This window comes from Callorhinus ursinus, unplaced genomic scaffold (genome assembly GCF_003265705.2).
Source record: "Callorhinus ursinus isolate GAN/ISIS: 27379988/994484 unplaced genomic scaffold, GSC_fseal_2.0 scaffold70, whole genome shotgun sequence".
In the NCBI taxonomy this organism is placed as follows: Eukaryota; Metazoa; Chordata; class Mammalia; order Carnivora; family Otariidae; genus Callorhinus; species Callorhinus ursinus.
In genome coordinates this window covers 1,111,460-1,125,909 of record NW_027397132.1, presented here as the reverse complement: position 1 = coordinate 1,125,909, position 14,450 = coordinate 1,111,460, and the positions used below count along the sequence as shown (strand labels likewise).

The following is a 14,450-nucleotide window of genomic DNA, read 5'->3' as shown; positions in this document are numbered from 1 at the left end:
AGGTTTACCACCAGCTTACCATAAAACTTAAAACTTAGTGTTTATCTAAGATAAACATTTAGCAAATATTTGGTGAGCACCTTCTCTGAGCCAGGCGCTTGTAATTGGTTACAGCCTTGGATTTTGAAAAATTTACTGCTGCTTGCTTGCTTTCTTCTTCTTCTTCTTCTTCTTCTTCTTCTTTTTTTTTTTGCCACAATCCTAACCACGTGAGATGCTAGATTCCTGAATGTGCAAGACACTCATGTGATGGGTAATTAGCAGTCTGCAAAAAGGGACATGGATCCTTGTTTTAGTTTCCTCTGGCTACATCTGAGGAGAGTCCTTGGTGACTGTCAAGGTCTAGAGGACAGTGGCACCTCCCAGGCAGGGGCCAGCACGTGCACTGCCTGACCAGGTCCCCTGCAGAGTGCTCCCAGCGAAGACCTGTACACATAGCAATTAAAATCATATTTCCTCACTTTTATGGACGTGGCAATACTAAAAAAAAAAAAAATCAATGTATGCGTGATATGAACATGCAGAATTTCAGCTATCTGAAAAATGTGCACAGAGGAAGATATGTTCCAACTCTTCAGTCGGAGTGTATTTCTGTTAAAATCGGCAGTGGCTGGCTTTTCCTGTGCCCTTTGCGTGGAGGCAGGGTACCGGGATCACTAGTGGCGGGAATGCCGATGTGGGATCTGAAGATCCACCTTTCCTGGCCGGGAGGCCTTGGAAAAGTTACAGAACCTGAGTCAAGCAGTTGGGGGCCGTCCAAGTCTACTTCATGGGTTGGCCCCGAGGAAGAACTGAGGTGTTTATAACCTCGACTGAGTAAATTTAAAGATCAAATTGACTTTACTCAGTGACTTGTGAAGGGGGCAGCGTCCCATCCTGCAGATAGGAGCTCCAGAGAGCTACGCAAAATGGGAGACTTGTAGGCCGAAGGGGGCAGGGCAAGGAGAGAGCAGATCGCTTTCTCTAAGGGGTTAGAAGGGTTCTGTCAGGTGGATCACCTCACTGCTGCTGGCCACGAAATTCCAGATTGACTGGTTTAAAACCGCGCTCCTGCGAAGGGTTGAACTGCAGTTTGGCTGGGTATTAAGTCTTGGTTTGCTGACGTGGGGCTGAGCACAAGTGACTCCATTAGGGGCTCATCTCTTTCTTGTAACATAGGTGAGAGTATTCCTGGTCCCGCTCTGAAGTAGCATCACTGGTCTCGGTCAGCTCTTACACTGCCGTGTGGTCAAATCCTGACTCTCTAGCCTCGCCAAGGGCCCATTGTCCTCGGTAACTTCCCTACTTCCTCTTCTTTCCTGGAACCCCAGCACCCCTCCCTTAGCCTCGGTCTCACTGCTGACCTTGCTTCCTGTGTCATACAGAAAACAGAAGCATTCAGGAGAGTGCTCCCACATGCTCCACCTTCTCCCATTTCTGGGGGTGACCCTGGGATCCCAGCACGGGGCCCCTTCTCCCCTCTTTCTCCCATATCCTCTTCCTATGAGGATTGTTCCCACCAGGATATACACATGCTGTTACCTTCCTTCCCCTCAGAACCCAGGTAAACAAACAGAAGCTGGTCCTTCTTGGTCTCACGGCTAACTCTGACCTCCCTCCAGGCTCTGCTCACCTTGATGCGCCCACTCCAAACACCGATGCAAGATCACACACCACTGCGCCGCCTTGGCCACCTCACCCCCATGCCCTTGACCCTGCTCATTTCTCCCCTCTAGCACTCACCACTTTCTATGACTGCCTCCACCCCCATTGGAGTGTAGCTCCACGAGGCAGGATGTTGCCAGTTTTGTTGCATCCTGGGCAGAGTATGTGCTCCATAAATACTTGTTGAGTGGGTGATCGGCTGTCAGCCACTCAGACTGTCTCAGATCTTTATCATAAGGCTAATGCTTCGTAGTTTTCTTCCTGCGCAGCCTTCCTTTGGTTAGGTGTTTCTTCGGGATATGCACGCACAGAGTCAGCCTGTCTGGGCCTGGCCTCCCCACGTGTCCCCTCCAGACAGCTTCTTTTGGTTCATGTCCATGTTCTGGCAACATTGTCACCTGGGCCAGAAACCTGAGCACCATGCCTAGTCCACATCCGTCCAGGAGGTGACCGAGTCCCAGTGGGTTCTTGACCTCTCTTCCCGCTTTCCTCTCCATCTCCACAGCTGTCCCTCCCTCCTTGATGCCCTGCCTCTGAACTACCCCCTACACGGCTGCCAGAGACATTTTTTTCTAACGTGCAAATCTGAGGCTGCTCCTCCCCTGTTTAAACTCTGGCAGTTGTGCTGTAAGCTCTAACGGGATGCTATCCCACCTCCAGCATCTGGGCCCCACCTCTTCTGGCCAGCCCCACCCTTGCTTACTGGAGACCCTCTCGGGGTTCCGATCACACCAAGTGACTCGGCCTTGGCAGGCAGCGGGCTGCTCTTTGGGTTGGGAGTTCATGCTGCCTGGAATGCTGGTCCCCTGGTCCCTCGGGCCGAGTCACCTGGCATTCTAGATGGGACTTCTGCCCTGGTCCTCTTAGGGCCCCCAGGGTTCATGGGCACTCCCAACCCTCTCACTGCACATACCTCACTGCACTGCCATTGTGAGTTTACTAACTCCTTACCACACTGCTGCTTTTGTGTGTCCCCGGCCTGTCATCTTTGTCCCAACCCCCCCCCCCCCGCCCCCCCCCCCCCCGCCCCAGGCCTTGCAAGGCAGAACCCAGGATAACAGGTCACATTCAGCGTGATCCTGAATGAAGGGGCAGGACCTATTTTGTGTCTGTGAGCAATGTCCACCGAAGTGATGTTGGGAAATCCCAAGCCATGCCCTCTCATTCATGAACATGGATTTCCAAGCTAGGGGACACTGCTGGGGTGGGGGTGGGGGGGAACCAATTATTGGAGAAGGGAGCCAGGGGCCAAGGGTTTTGTGGAGTTTGAATTAGTAAACAAAGGTACCTGAAGAAGGGAAAATTAACCAGGAAACTGAGGGGACATCAGCCAACCTTACCTTTGGTCCAACAGGTAAGGACCTCACTGAGCTACCTCATGAGCAGTTGCAAGGTGGGGAAGGATGGGGGCCCATCGGGGTGTCCACAGCTGCCCAGGTGTCAGCGGGCTTGACCCAAGCCCACTTTTCACTGGTTGGTGAGGTTGGGGATGCACCCCTGTTCTTCCTTGGAGGGGCTCTCACTGTGGGGCCATCTCTCTCTCTCAGGCCAGGACCCCTGCTGGCTGCAGAGTCCTTGGTCACTCTCTGGCTCTCCCTTAATGCCGGCCAGGCCCGCCCCTCACTTCTCCCCCACAGGATGCTGGGATGATGATGACCAGTACAGGAGATGGGCTTTGAGGAGCTAAGCTTGTAGCCCAGGGAGAAGATGGTCTCTGAGGAAAAGTTAAAAATAAGGTGGGGTCTGAGCTGTCCTTTGTCCTCATGCTAGATCAATCTGCAGATCACATGAGACACCAAATGCTACAGAAGGCCCTGGAAAGGCCTAAAGGAGCTGCAAATTTCAGGGGCTGTAAGCTTGCAGATCCTTCTTTTCCAAGTTTTATTACAAGCCCATTAAGCGTTAGCGGGCAGCAGTAAAAACGCTTCAGTGAGGGAACCCGACCTAGTGGTTGGTCTTTGCGTCAGGTTTAGGCCACTCCCCTTGCCTGAGCCTCGGTGCCCGGGCTGTGGACTGGGACTTTTAAGTACGTCCCGGGTGGTTGTGACGATCAGCAAAACCGACGAACGAGGGAGGGACGGTGCTTGTCACATGGTAGGTGCTTAATATTTAGGGTTTTGTCCCCAAGCGGGGAATTATTTGTAATCATTGGCTACAACTCCTAGAAATTACCTAATTTAATTCATCAAGAAGAAAACCGAGGGAATGAACATCAGCTGAGCGCGAGCAGGCACGGCTGAGAAGCACGCCCTGCTTTTTCCTGCAGGAGTTTGCACTTCCACTGACCCGGGCCGCCGCCCTGGTTGGGATCCCGGGTCCCTCGGAACGCGGAGGCCCCGGCCCCTTTGCCCCGAAGCGGTGACAACCAGGAGACGGCCGGGGGACTCGCCCCTCCTGGACTCTCCTCCTGGCCGCCCCGGGCCCCTGCCCTTCCCCGTGGTGAGTGGGTTCGGGCGATCGGATCTCCCCCGGGGCCAAGGGGGTCTCCGCTGGGAGATGGGTGGGGCGGGCCCAGGCGCTGGAAGGGGCGGAGTCCGCGGGCCATAAAGGTCGAGACCCCCGTGCGGCATCTCCTTGTAGTCGTGTGTGTGGCGCGGAGTCTCCTCGTGGCGGCGGTCTGCGTGGCCGTGGAACCGGGGCGAGGAAGAGCGCGCGGTCAAGGCCGACAAGTGGCCGACCGGGCGGCCCGGGGCTGGCACGGCCCCTTTAAGACGCCGCGCCGGCCCCGCCCCGCGCCTCACCCCCGCCGGGAGCCGCGCCACGTGACCCGGGTCTTGTGACTGGCCGGGGGGAGGCGCGGAGGGGAAGCCCGCGGCGCCCGCCTCGGAGAGGGGCCCAGCCCCGCAGCCGCCGCCGCCGCCGCCGCCGCCCGCGAGGAGCGGGTCCCGCCGCCGGGTCCGGGCGTCCGCGCGTCCGCGCGAGTCCGAGCCGGCGCGGGAGCGGGAGTCCTTGCGGGAGTCCAGGCGGGAGCCGGGCCGGGCGCGGTGGGCGCCGCCCGCCATGGACCACAAGCCCCTGCTGCAGGAGCGGCCGCCCGCCTACAACCTGGAGGCCGGCCAGGGCGACTTCGCGTGCGGCCCGCACGGCTACGGCGCCATCCCCGCCGCGCCCCCGCCGCCGCCCTACCCCTACCTCGTCACAGGTGCGCCCGGCGGCCGGGGGTTGCGGGCCGGGGCAGGGGCTGGGCGCCGGGCCCGCGGCCCCGGGAGCAAACTTTGGGCCCGGTCCTTTGGCGACCTTTAACCCCGAAACCAACTTTTCTCCGGACACCGCTGTGGCGGGGGGCGCGGCCCGGCCGTGCTCTTGGGGGGGGGGGGCACTGCCGGGGGGCTGCCCCGGGGCCGGGAACGCCGAGCTCGTGGGGACGGGGGTGGCTGGGGAGTCTCCCGCACCGGGAGCCCGCTGTCGGGCCCTCCGCCGACCTGGGGGGGTCGCGAGCCCTGGGCCCGCCCGTCCCGGGAAGCGCCGCGGCCCGGTTTCCCATTAACTTCGTTAGCCAGGTGCTCTCTGCAAACTAGCACCCAGTAAAGCCCATAACGGGCACTTAGTGGAGGCGGGCCGTTGTCTGGATTTTGGAAAGGATAAGTGCGGGGGCGGGGGCGGGGTGGGTGTCGGGACGGGGGGCCGCCAGGAGAAGTAGCCCTCAAACTTCCCAGTTTTCCTCCCGGCCCCTTTCTGATGTGCCTTCCTGCCCACAGGGATACCCACCCACCATCCCAGGGTCTACAACATCCACAGTCGAAATGTCACCAGGTACCCTGCCAATTCCATCGTTGTCGTTGGAGGCTGCCCAGTCTGCAGGTATGTCACAGGCCGGGGTGGGGGGGGACACTGCCCGCCCCCCCCCCCCGCGAGCCTCAGGAAGGCAGACTCGCCGGGAGGTGGGCCCGTCTTGGGACAAGCAGCTGACCTGCGGTGTGGGCAAGAGTGGGTTCGTTTGTCCTTAGGTCTCACATTGTTTCATGGGTCATCGGGGAGGGGTTCCCTTTCTTGCGGAGTGGAGTGGTTTTGGGGCCCTTGAGTCCTGGATGAGTGGGATGCGGAAATGCTAACACCTGGTGTCCCTGGTCCTGGAACCTGCAGTTGGTTCTTGAAGGTGGGGGAAGGTTGCCTTTTACTGGGAAGGGCAGCGAGAAGTGCCCTGTCAGGAGAGCCCTGACTCAGATGGCCGGTGTGTCCAAGGATCCCGAGGGCCAGGAGGGCCCGGGGAGCAACATCCCCGGCGCGGGGCCATTGGCTGGAGGAGGATGGGAACACTGTGGTTCGTTGTGTGGGGCAGGAGCTGTTTTTCGTATTCTCAAACCAAAGCCTCCAGGGTCTTGCAACTGGTTTTATAGGGTCCCAGCTGCAGCTAGCTCCAAGCTTGTTCTGTGTGGGTCACGCGGGTTCCCATTCAGATGAGACCCGGTCCTTGCCTGCTTGATGCACGAGTGCAGGTCTTCAGCTTGTCGGGGAGGAGGAAGTTGAAGTCTGAGATGGAATTGAGAAACGCCGGCTTACACCAAGACTTAACGTCCAAGGTGTATCTGCAAGGTCGGGAGCAGAGTCAAGGGGAAGTTAAAGATTTCAGAGTCATAGGGGTCAACTGTGTGGGAGGGGGAGGGCCTCACAGAGATGGGGGGTAGGAGGCTGGACTCCCAGAGCCTAGTAGGGGGAGGGCTGTGGGCCGGCCGGGGACCTTGTCTGTCGGCTCAGGACAGGTGTGTCTTCTGATACAGCCTTTGGGGAAACGTAACAGGGGTTGGGGGAAAGATGACTTGCACCCTCCTGGACACCATTCTCGCCACGGGCATCTGGGGGCGTCACAGCTGTTGGGGTTTGAAGGCACAAAGGTGGGAAGAAGGGGCGTGGCCTGGGGGCTCCCCGAAGGCTGCTTGGCTGGCGGGGTCAGGGCTCGGTCGCCTGTGAAGAGAGCGAGTGGGAGTCTCGGGGGGTTGTGTGCAGAGGTGGGTGATGGGAACCCCGCTGTCTTTGGCTCTGAGGCTGGCGCTGGGTGCTCAGAGCCCTGGCTTGTGTGCACAGCCCTTCTGCCCCCACCCGGGCCAGCTGGAGGATTCCAAGGGCCTGTGTTTGGGCGGGAGAATCTTTGCGTGATCTCCCGAGCGGAGGAAGGTGTCTGGGGCGGGGCAGTCCGGCGGGGATCTCAGCGTCTCCGGGCCACGGCTGAGTGTTGTGTCCAGCCGGTTCGCAGCCTGCCGCAGGCGCTGCGTTCAGATCCCGGCCATGTTTTCCCACCTGGGAAGTGGGGGTGTTTTGGGGTGCTCCTTGAAGCCCTTCCTGGACCAAGCGCCCGTGCTCAGAGACCAGCGGCAAGGCCCCCGTGGCTGCCGGGTGGGGAGCACTTTCCTGGCTTCTCCCCCCGCCCCGGCGGGAGCCCTGCCGTTTCGGAGGCCTGTGGCTTCTGCAGACGGGGTCCCAGGGCCCTGCTCCTGCAGAATCTGGATCGCGGTCGGCTGCCTGAAGGCCGAGGTGTGGGGCGCCGGCAGTGGGGACAGGCTTTTCATGTCGGGATCACCATCCTCCCTGCCTCTGGGTGGTAGCAGTGAGGAGGGGGTGCTCTGAGAGCAAGTTTGGGGACTGAGTTGGGAGCTAACGCGCGGACTCCCTCTTGGCCCCGTGATCGCTCTTGGCCTGCGCGTTGAGGAAGATGGGTGCTGGCAGGAAGGGCTCCCCCCAGCACCTGGGTGCTTCGTGTGTGAGCGTCCCCACCCTCCGCCCGCGGTGCCCTCTGCTGCTGGACAGTGGGCAGCCCCTTGGCCCCGGGAGGCCAGCTTCCTAGGCAGCGGGCGGGGGAGTGGGGACCTGGGAGATGGGCAGCGGGAAGGAGGGAGAGGCCGGGCGCTTCCCACGGAGGTTCTCCTGTGGTTCGGGGAGCGGGTGCGTGGCCCTGGGGCGGCTCCCCTCTGGGGAGAGTGGAGAGGTGCCCCTGGGGCACAGTCCAGCGAGGCCAGTGTCTGGCATCTGGAGTTGGGAGACGGCCACTTGTCATGTGACCACACTGTCTCCCTTTCCGTCCAGCCCGCCAGGCTCTGTCCCCTTCCCTCCCGGTAGTTTGGCAGGGATTTGCCCAAGTCACACGTCTGCGATTCCTTCTGAGGGAGGCTTGGCGTAAGAGGCCTGTGTCACTTGTCACTTGGCCCTCATCTGAAGCAGCCTGACCCCATCTTCCCTTTCCAGTGGGCTATGAGAACGCTTTCCTTGGGGGCCCAGCAGAGGAGCGTGCTCATTTCACCCCTGTCTGTCTGGACTCGGCGCCGTCTTGCCCGGGCAGGGCCCTGGCCTCTCTGAAGCTGGTCCTCCCCTTGGGGGGGGGCTGGGCCGTCCCTCAGTGCAGGGTGAGGGGAGGTGGCAGCCCCCAGAGTCTGGGAGCCCAGGCCCGGCTCGGTTCACCCCGGGCTGCCGTGGGGCCGCCTGTTGGGAAGGCTCCCTGTGCAGCAAGGGGTCAAAGGCCAGAGTGTGCATAAAGCCTGGCCTGCCCGGGGCTCCCCACTGACACTGGCTGGGTGTCACTGGTACTTAGTTTTGGGGGTCACCCGAGGGGTACAAGGCGATCCAGAAATGAGTGGGGCCTTGGCAGCAGAGAGAGAGGCTCCAGGCAGGCTGAGGGTATGACACAGGGCATGGGGGGACGGGGTGCGGTGTGTGGAGGGGTCCTGAGAGGAGGGGGTCTGGTCAGTGGGTTGCGGGCAGGGGGCAGGGGGCGGGGGGGCCCCAGCTCATCCGGCGTCTAGGACCACAAAACCAGTGCTCCGGCCTTGCCCTGAGGCAGCGGCCAGGCCTGGGCTGGCGGGAAAACAGGCCGCCAGGATGGGCCCTGCCCAGGGCCGCGGTCCTGTGGGTTCTGCCCAGCCTGACGGGGGGCGGGGGGGGGAAGGGGGCAGCACCCGGATGAGCTGGGACTCGTGCCCTGGGCTGTGCTGGGCTGTGCTGGGCAGGGTGCGCAGCTCATGGGAGCACCCCAAGGAATGCCGGGGGCTTCCTCCGGTAGGCCTGGGTGCTCCGCAGCTCCTCCCGCAGCCAGTGCACCCCACCCCCTGTCCCCGGGGCACCTACCCTCTGTGCCTATGTGTAGTGGAGGCCCTGGGAAAGCACAAGGCCATACAGAGGCGCCTCCCAAGTGGGTGCGGTATGAGCGGGTTGGCTGGGTGCTTTGGGCATCTGGTCCCCAAGTCTTGGCTCCCGCTGAAGGCCACCTGGAGGAAGTCCTCCGCTCCCTCTTCCCTGAGACTCAGCCTTCCAGTGAGGGCCGGTCTGGGGGCTGCCCCCGCGCTGCATGCCGCCCTGAGTGCGTAACTGGGGATGCACCGAGGGCTGCTGGAGCTTGTGGCCCTGAGGGCCGGCGGGGTGGGGGGAGGAGTTACGGGACGTGCGGGAGGGACGTGTGGGGGCCACCGTTCGCGGATGGCTGGTCCCCGGGGCAGCCGAGCGCTCACTCCCCTCGGGCCTCGGTGGCCGGTCTGTTGCCTCGCTGCCCGAGAGCCTGGCCCAGGCCTGCTCTGCACAGATGCCCAGTGGCCACTTTCTCCGTAGGGTCAGAGCCAGGAGTTAAATGAGCGTGTTCAGAATTTGTCAGTTCCCAGGTTCTCCAGCTTCCACATCCTTCCCTGCCCCCCCCCCAGCGGATTGCTCAAGAACGGGGCGCAGCTTCCAGGCTCTGGGGGGCTGCCCGCTCAGTGTGGATTCTGAGCCGGTTGAGAGTTGAAGCTCGTTCTGAGCTGACTGGGGCCTTTTGGGGCGGGGGGGGGGGGAGGTTGCGGAGAGAAATAGCGTGTGACGCCATTTGGGAGAGACGGGCGGGAGGCAGCCTGCGTCAGGGTTGTCCCGGGGCGTCCCCTCCCTCCTGTGGTGCCTCACGGGGACAGGCGCTGGGGACAGGTTTGCTCTGCAGCCTGGAGTCTTGCTCCATCAAAAGTGGCCCAGAGATCAGATTGTGTTTCTCAATTCAGAAGATTCTGGATCTTTAGAAACTGTAAATTATGCCAGCATTGTTTCTGGGGTCTGGGGCAGTACCCATGGTGAGAACATTAATATTTTTGCAGCAGGACGTGAATATTCATGTGCAGTGGATGAATTATGACCGTACGTGGCCACGAGTTAGTTCGGGTCACAGGTGGCTGCCAGGCGAGTTTGCTACAAACCTATGAAAAAGTTCTTTCAGAGCCTTTTACCGTCTGGAAGGGGGATGTGGACTCCTGGGGTGGCAGGTGTGGTGCCCGGGGGCTGACCCCGTGCTTGGAGGCTCTCAGGCCTGGCTGTCCCTTTGTTCCTTATGTGTGAAAGCGTGTTGGGTTCGGGTTGTTGCCCTGTGGCGGGTGGTTTGCTCATGGACCTGCCGGCAGGGACGGTCCCTCGTCCCTGAAGAGAAAGGCCCCTGCTCTTCTGAGACCAGTGGCCAGACCATCTTTAGAGTGGGGTGAAGGCGGACGGGGAGAGCTGGGGCCCTGGCTCCAAGGGTCTCTGGGGGATGGCGCAGGGTCACCAATGCATGACCGTGCTCCCCATGGAGGACGGAGCGGCGGGCGGCCCAGGCGGCTAGCTGTGCCCCGGCCGGAGTACGGGACAGTTGTGGACAGAAAGCACGGCGGGTGTGAGCAGCGAGGGCTTGTGTTCTTGTGTCTGGGAAGCCCCGGGCGGGGAGGGGGCACCTAGTCGGCCCGCGAGGCCACTTCTCTGCCTTTTAAGTTCCCAGAGCACCTCCAGGGGCCGAGAGCAAGGGGAGTGTTGGGCCCAGACGGTGTGGAGGCCACTGGGAAGCTTCGTGCTTGGGCAGGGCTGGTTCCCGGCCTCATGGGCACGGAGGGCCTGGGGGTGTGTGCCCCGCCCCCGCCCCGCGCACCCCGAGTTCCCTTCAGCCGAGGGCCGCGGAGCACCCGGGGAAAGGCAGCTGGGGCAAGCTGCCCACGACAGCTGCCTGCCCTCCGACAGGGGGGGTTCGTGTAGGGAGGTGTGCCGGGCAGCACCCGTAGCTCCTGCCCCCCCCCGCTGTGGGGACACTGCGCTGGGCTCAGAGGGCTGCCCCAGGCACTGAGGACAGCAGGATATGCCTTGGCCCCAGCCTCCTCCCGGACATCTGGAGCCTCTGAGCAGACAACTGGGTTCTCGGTTGTGCTGCTTAATGGCTTTGATCCTTAAGTGGGATGACACGGAGTGTCCAGCCTGGGAGGTGCTCAGCCAGGTAGTCCCGGTCCTTGGGCCCCACTCGCCCCTGAGGGGGATGCTGGGCGAGGCACCCTCCTAACTCCTTCAGAGGGCAGGCTTCTCTGGAAGGTTCTCAGCTGGTGCTTGTGACCCATCTATGAGGCCTGGCTCACTTCTGTCCTCGCTTGTTTCCTTGGGCATTCTAACCGACCCTGTGAACTGGTGTGATTCTTGGGATTTCAGCTGTGGGTGGGACTGGGTGGCACCAAAGCTCTTGAGTGGTCCAGGGCCGCCTGGCTGCCTCTAGCTGGTCTGAAAGTGGCTTGGTTCGCAGCCGTAGTTGCAGGAGCTGTTGGCGAGGACTGTGGACAGAGCAGGTGCGTTCCTGTCCCCGTGTGTGGCCCAGGGCCTCCCTGAAGCCTCACCCCTGATTTGGGTAGCATGGCCTCTGACGCCTTCTCAGGGGGGGCGGGTGTGGGGTGGGCTCTGCACAGCTGTGTCTGGACGCCCACAGGCAGGGGCAGCCACAGGAGGGCCAAGGAACAATGTGGGGGCCCGACGACCTTGGCAGTCCTTAGAAAGGGGACTCCTAATACAAGACTTTCATAGCAGTCTAGACAAGAAAAGGTAACTCTGCTGGTGTAAATTCAGGCCTGTTGATCAGCTTGCCCTCAGATCCGGTCTTGCCTGGGTGCAGGCTGACTGGGCAGCACACAGGTCAGTCTGAGAAATGCTGGCTGAAACAGTTCAACAGGGGTCTTTACTGCGGGACTTCTCAGAGCCTTTCCTAAACTGTGCACTGTGACTCCAGGGCAGGGGGAAGAGTTTCCTCAAATTAATCAAAAAAGTCCTTTTCTTTTCTGCAGAGCTTATCAGGGGAACTGGTGTTTTAGGACAAGCCCCTTGGGAAGTGCCGCTAGAGGGCACTGTCCTTTGTAGACATTTTAGGCAACTCCCTCCTGAGGGGGTAGGAAGGGAAGCGGGCATCGAGTGTGACTTTTTCTTTAAGCAGTTGAAAGCCAGGCTTCCTAAGAGTCTAGTTTACAAGTACCACGATTCTCAGCCTCGTGCCTGCTCTCTGCGCAGCTGGGGGGTGCGGGCTGGAGCCCTGGCCCAGCGTGGGCAGGAGCGGAGCTCAGAAGGGGCGGCCGTGGCAGGTGTGGCATTTGAAGTGGAGGAAGTCTTCTGTTGGGTGCTTCACCTTGACACGTGACCTTCTGTTAAGCTGAACCTCCTCTGCACACACGGTGGCAAAACGAGAAGCAGCTGCCTCCAGAACATTGTGGGCACAGGAGATCCTTAGCAGCGTTTGAAGACAAAGGAGCTGAGGTGTGGGTAGAGGAGGAAGTGGCTTCAGGGACACGGAGGCAGCTGGGGTGAATGCGGGGAGGCGGGGATGGCCTGGGAGTGGGGTCCACCCCATGAAGGCAGGCAGGCCCCGGGAGTGCAGCAGGGAGTGACACCCTCCCTGAAGTCCCTCCTTCCTTCTCAGTACATCGGCCCGGCTGATTTTGGCATATTTGTTCTGGTGAATTCTGGTGAAGTGCCTTGTTCACAAAGGCCCTCGGCTCACAGCGTGGCGGACGAGGCTGAAGGTGTCCCTGGCCGCCTGGGGAGGAACTTGTTTCCACCGACTTTCCCTGGCTCTCCGGAATGTGAAACGTTGCTCATTAGGGCTGAGCTGGCTCTTGCGGTTACCACTTTCATTTCAGCTCTGTGTCCAGAGCTTTCCAGAAGTAGCCTAAGCAGCAGTGGCAGAGCTGAGCGCAAGGCTCCTGCTTCCTGCCTTTGAAAATGACTCTGGAATGTGAGTGGTGACAGGTCACTGAACCTGCACTCCTCGCACATGGTTGGGGTGATAGCCCTCGGCGTGTGTGTGACACACGTTGAAGGTAAACTTGACTTTGTGAAGAAGAAACATTAAATTTCTCAAGATAAGCGGTCTTCCTATAGACACCGTGAATTTGGCTGATTTTAATCTTTCAGTAAAATCTGTTTTAACCTTCTCCCGAAACAAGTTTTTGGAATTTCCCTCTAGGGGATGGAAGAATAAAACTTTTCAATAGTGGGGAAAAAATACCCTAAAATGATTCGGTTTTCTTGGTCTAGTTTTCAGAGAGACAAGAATTTTTATAGAAACTAGCATTTGTTTCTTATTTGTCCTTTTGTAGCGCAGGAGGAAACACGGTAGGTAACGTGGCAAGGGAACGCGGTCATTACAAGCGAGGGTTCCTTCTGCTGACTCCCCTCCCCTTCCCGCTCTGGAGCAGCAGCAGTAGTGGCTGGCCCGAAGCGGCACGCGCAGCAGGCCGGCGAGCTCGTTGCTGGAGGGGCAAAGACTGCTTCTGGGGACACAGTCACTGACGCGCCAGGGGCCCTAACGCGAGTGCCCCTCTCTTCTCTCCACAGAGTCGGGGTTCTGGAGGACTCCTTCACCTTCCTGGGCATCTTCTTGGCCATCATCTTGTTCCCATTTGGGTTCATCTGCTGTTTTGCCTTGAGGAAGCGAAGATGCCCCAACTGTGGAGCAAACTTCACTTAACGGGAACACCACACCCGGCTTCCCTACATCCAGCTGTCTTTTTCTAATGTAAATGTTGTGTACAGTAGCTTTATTTGATTAAGCTTTCAGGACTGTTTTGTAAAGCGAGGTGGGCTAGACGGCATGAGCTGTAGTTTCGTGGGCGCAGGGGTCACAGCGTGGGGACACAGCGGCACTGCTCCGGGGTGAATGACAGCTCAGTAAAGCACTGCTTTTATTTTTTGCAGTCTTCAATTTGAGAAAGCTGAGAAATACTGTTTTAAATAAACGAGATTCATACCATTGTTTACCTGGTTCTGCTTCTTCAGCGTGTGCACACTGCTACTTGTATAGACAAACTCGTGTACATGTTTGAAATTTTCTGTAACCAGACTAGAACAACATACCCATCACCTGGCTTCAGCAGCATCCAGCTCCTTGGCAGGTCTTGATCTAGTCCTCCGTAGACAGTCACAGCTCAAGAGAGTGCTTTCCAAATTTTTATTAATATAACGAAACCTAATACCTTGACACTTACTTAGCACGCACCTAGGTGCCCAGGACCTGAGGCAAGCCCTCCCCTCCTCGGTGAGGCAGGCGTGTGCCCACCACAGTCCGTTCTGTGAAGGCCGAGACCGGATCGGGTGAGCCAAGCCAGCCTGCGGAGACCGCACCTGAGAGACTCTGTCACAAAGCCGGAGGAGCCCGAAGAGCAGAGCTCCGGAGGTCAGGGAGGCCCCCCCCGCCCCCCGCCCCCATTGCAAATACTGAGCTGCTGCGAACCCTCCTCCTACTCCGAGGGTGAGAGAAGCAGTGGACCACTTAACAAAATGGAACTGTGGTTTACTGGCTGGAGCGTCTTCCCTCAGGACAGGTGTGCTGTTTGCCAGGGGCACTCAGCCCAGCTCGGCCTGGAAGACCCTCGCGTAGGTCTGACTCCTCTGCCCTCGGGGTCGCCCGGTTCGCCTGGCAGCCAGGACAGGACCAAGAACGTGAAGTGTCACACGCTTCCACTGGTCTACCTGCATTTGACCGTGACCACTTTCAAGTTTATAGAAGGATGTTGATATTTATGGCGAGACCAACAGAGCTGTGGTAAGTAAGGCCCTCTGCGCCCACACGCAGCGAATGGCCTGGGGGTGCATCC

General features: G+C 59.8%; 1 protein-coding gene across 1 annotated transcript; it reads left to right on the top strand.

Annotated features, from left to right (window-relative positions):
- The first annotated feature begins 4,440 nt into the window (after positions 1-4,440).
- BRI3 (brain protein I3) lies at positions 4,441-13,608 on the top strand. Its single transcript, XM_025863592.2, has 3 exons — positions 4,441-4,786; positions 5,343-5,445; positions 13,192-13,608. Exons 1-3 carry the CDS (start codon positions 4,645-4,647, stop codon positions 13,322-13,324), a joined length of 378 nt encoding a protein of 125 aa, XP_025719377.1. The 5' UTR covers positions 4,441-4,644; the 3' UTR covers positions 13,325-13,608.
- Positions 13,609-14,450: the final 842 nt, after the last annotated feature.

Excerpts from the sequence above, each read along its gene's own strand:
- BRI3 (XM_025863592.2), top strand. The coding sequence starts at position 4,645 with ATGGACCACAAGCCCCTGCTGCAGGAGCGGCCGCCCGCCTACAACCTG. Across the intron at positions 4,787-5,342 it reads CTACCCCTACCTCGTCACAG|GGATACCCACCCACCATCCC; the intron begins GTGCGCCCGGCG and ends TCCTGCCCACAG. Across the intron at positions 5,446-13,191 it reads GGAGGCTGCCCAGTCTGCAG|AGTCGGGGTTCTGGAGGACT; the intron begins GTATGTCACAGG and ends TTCTCTCCACAG.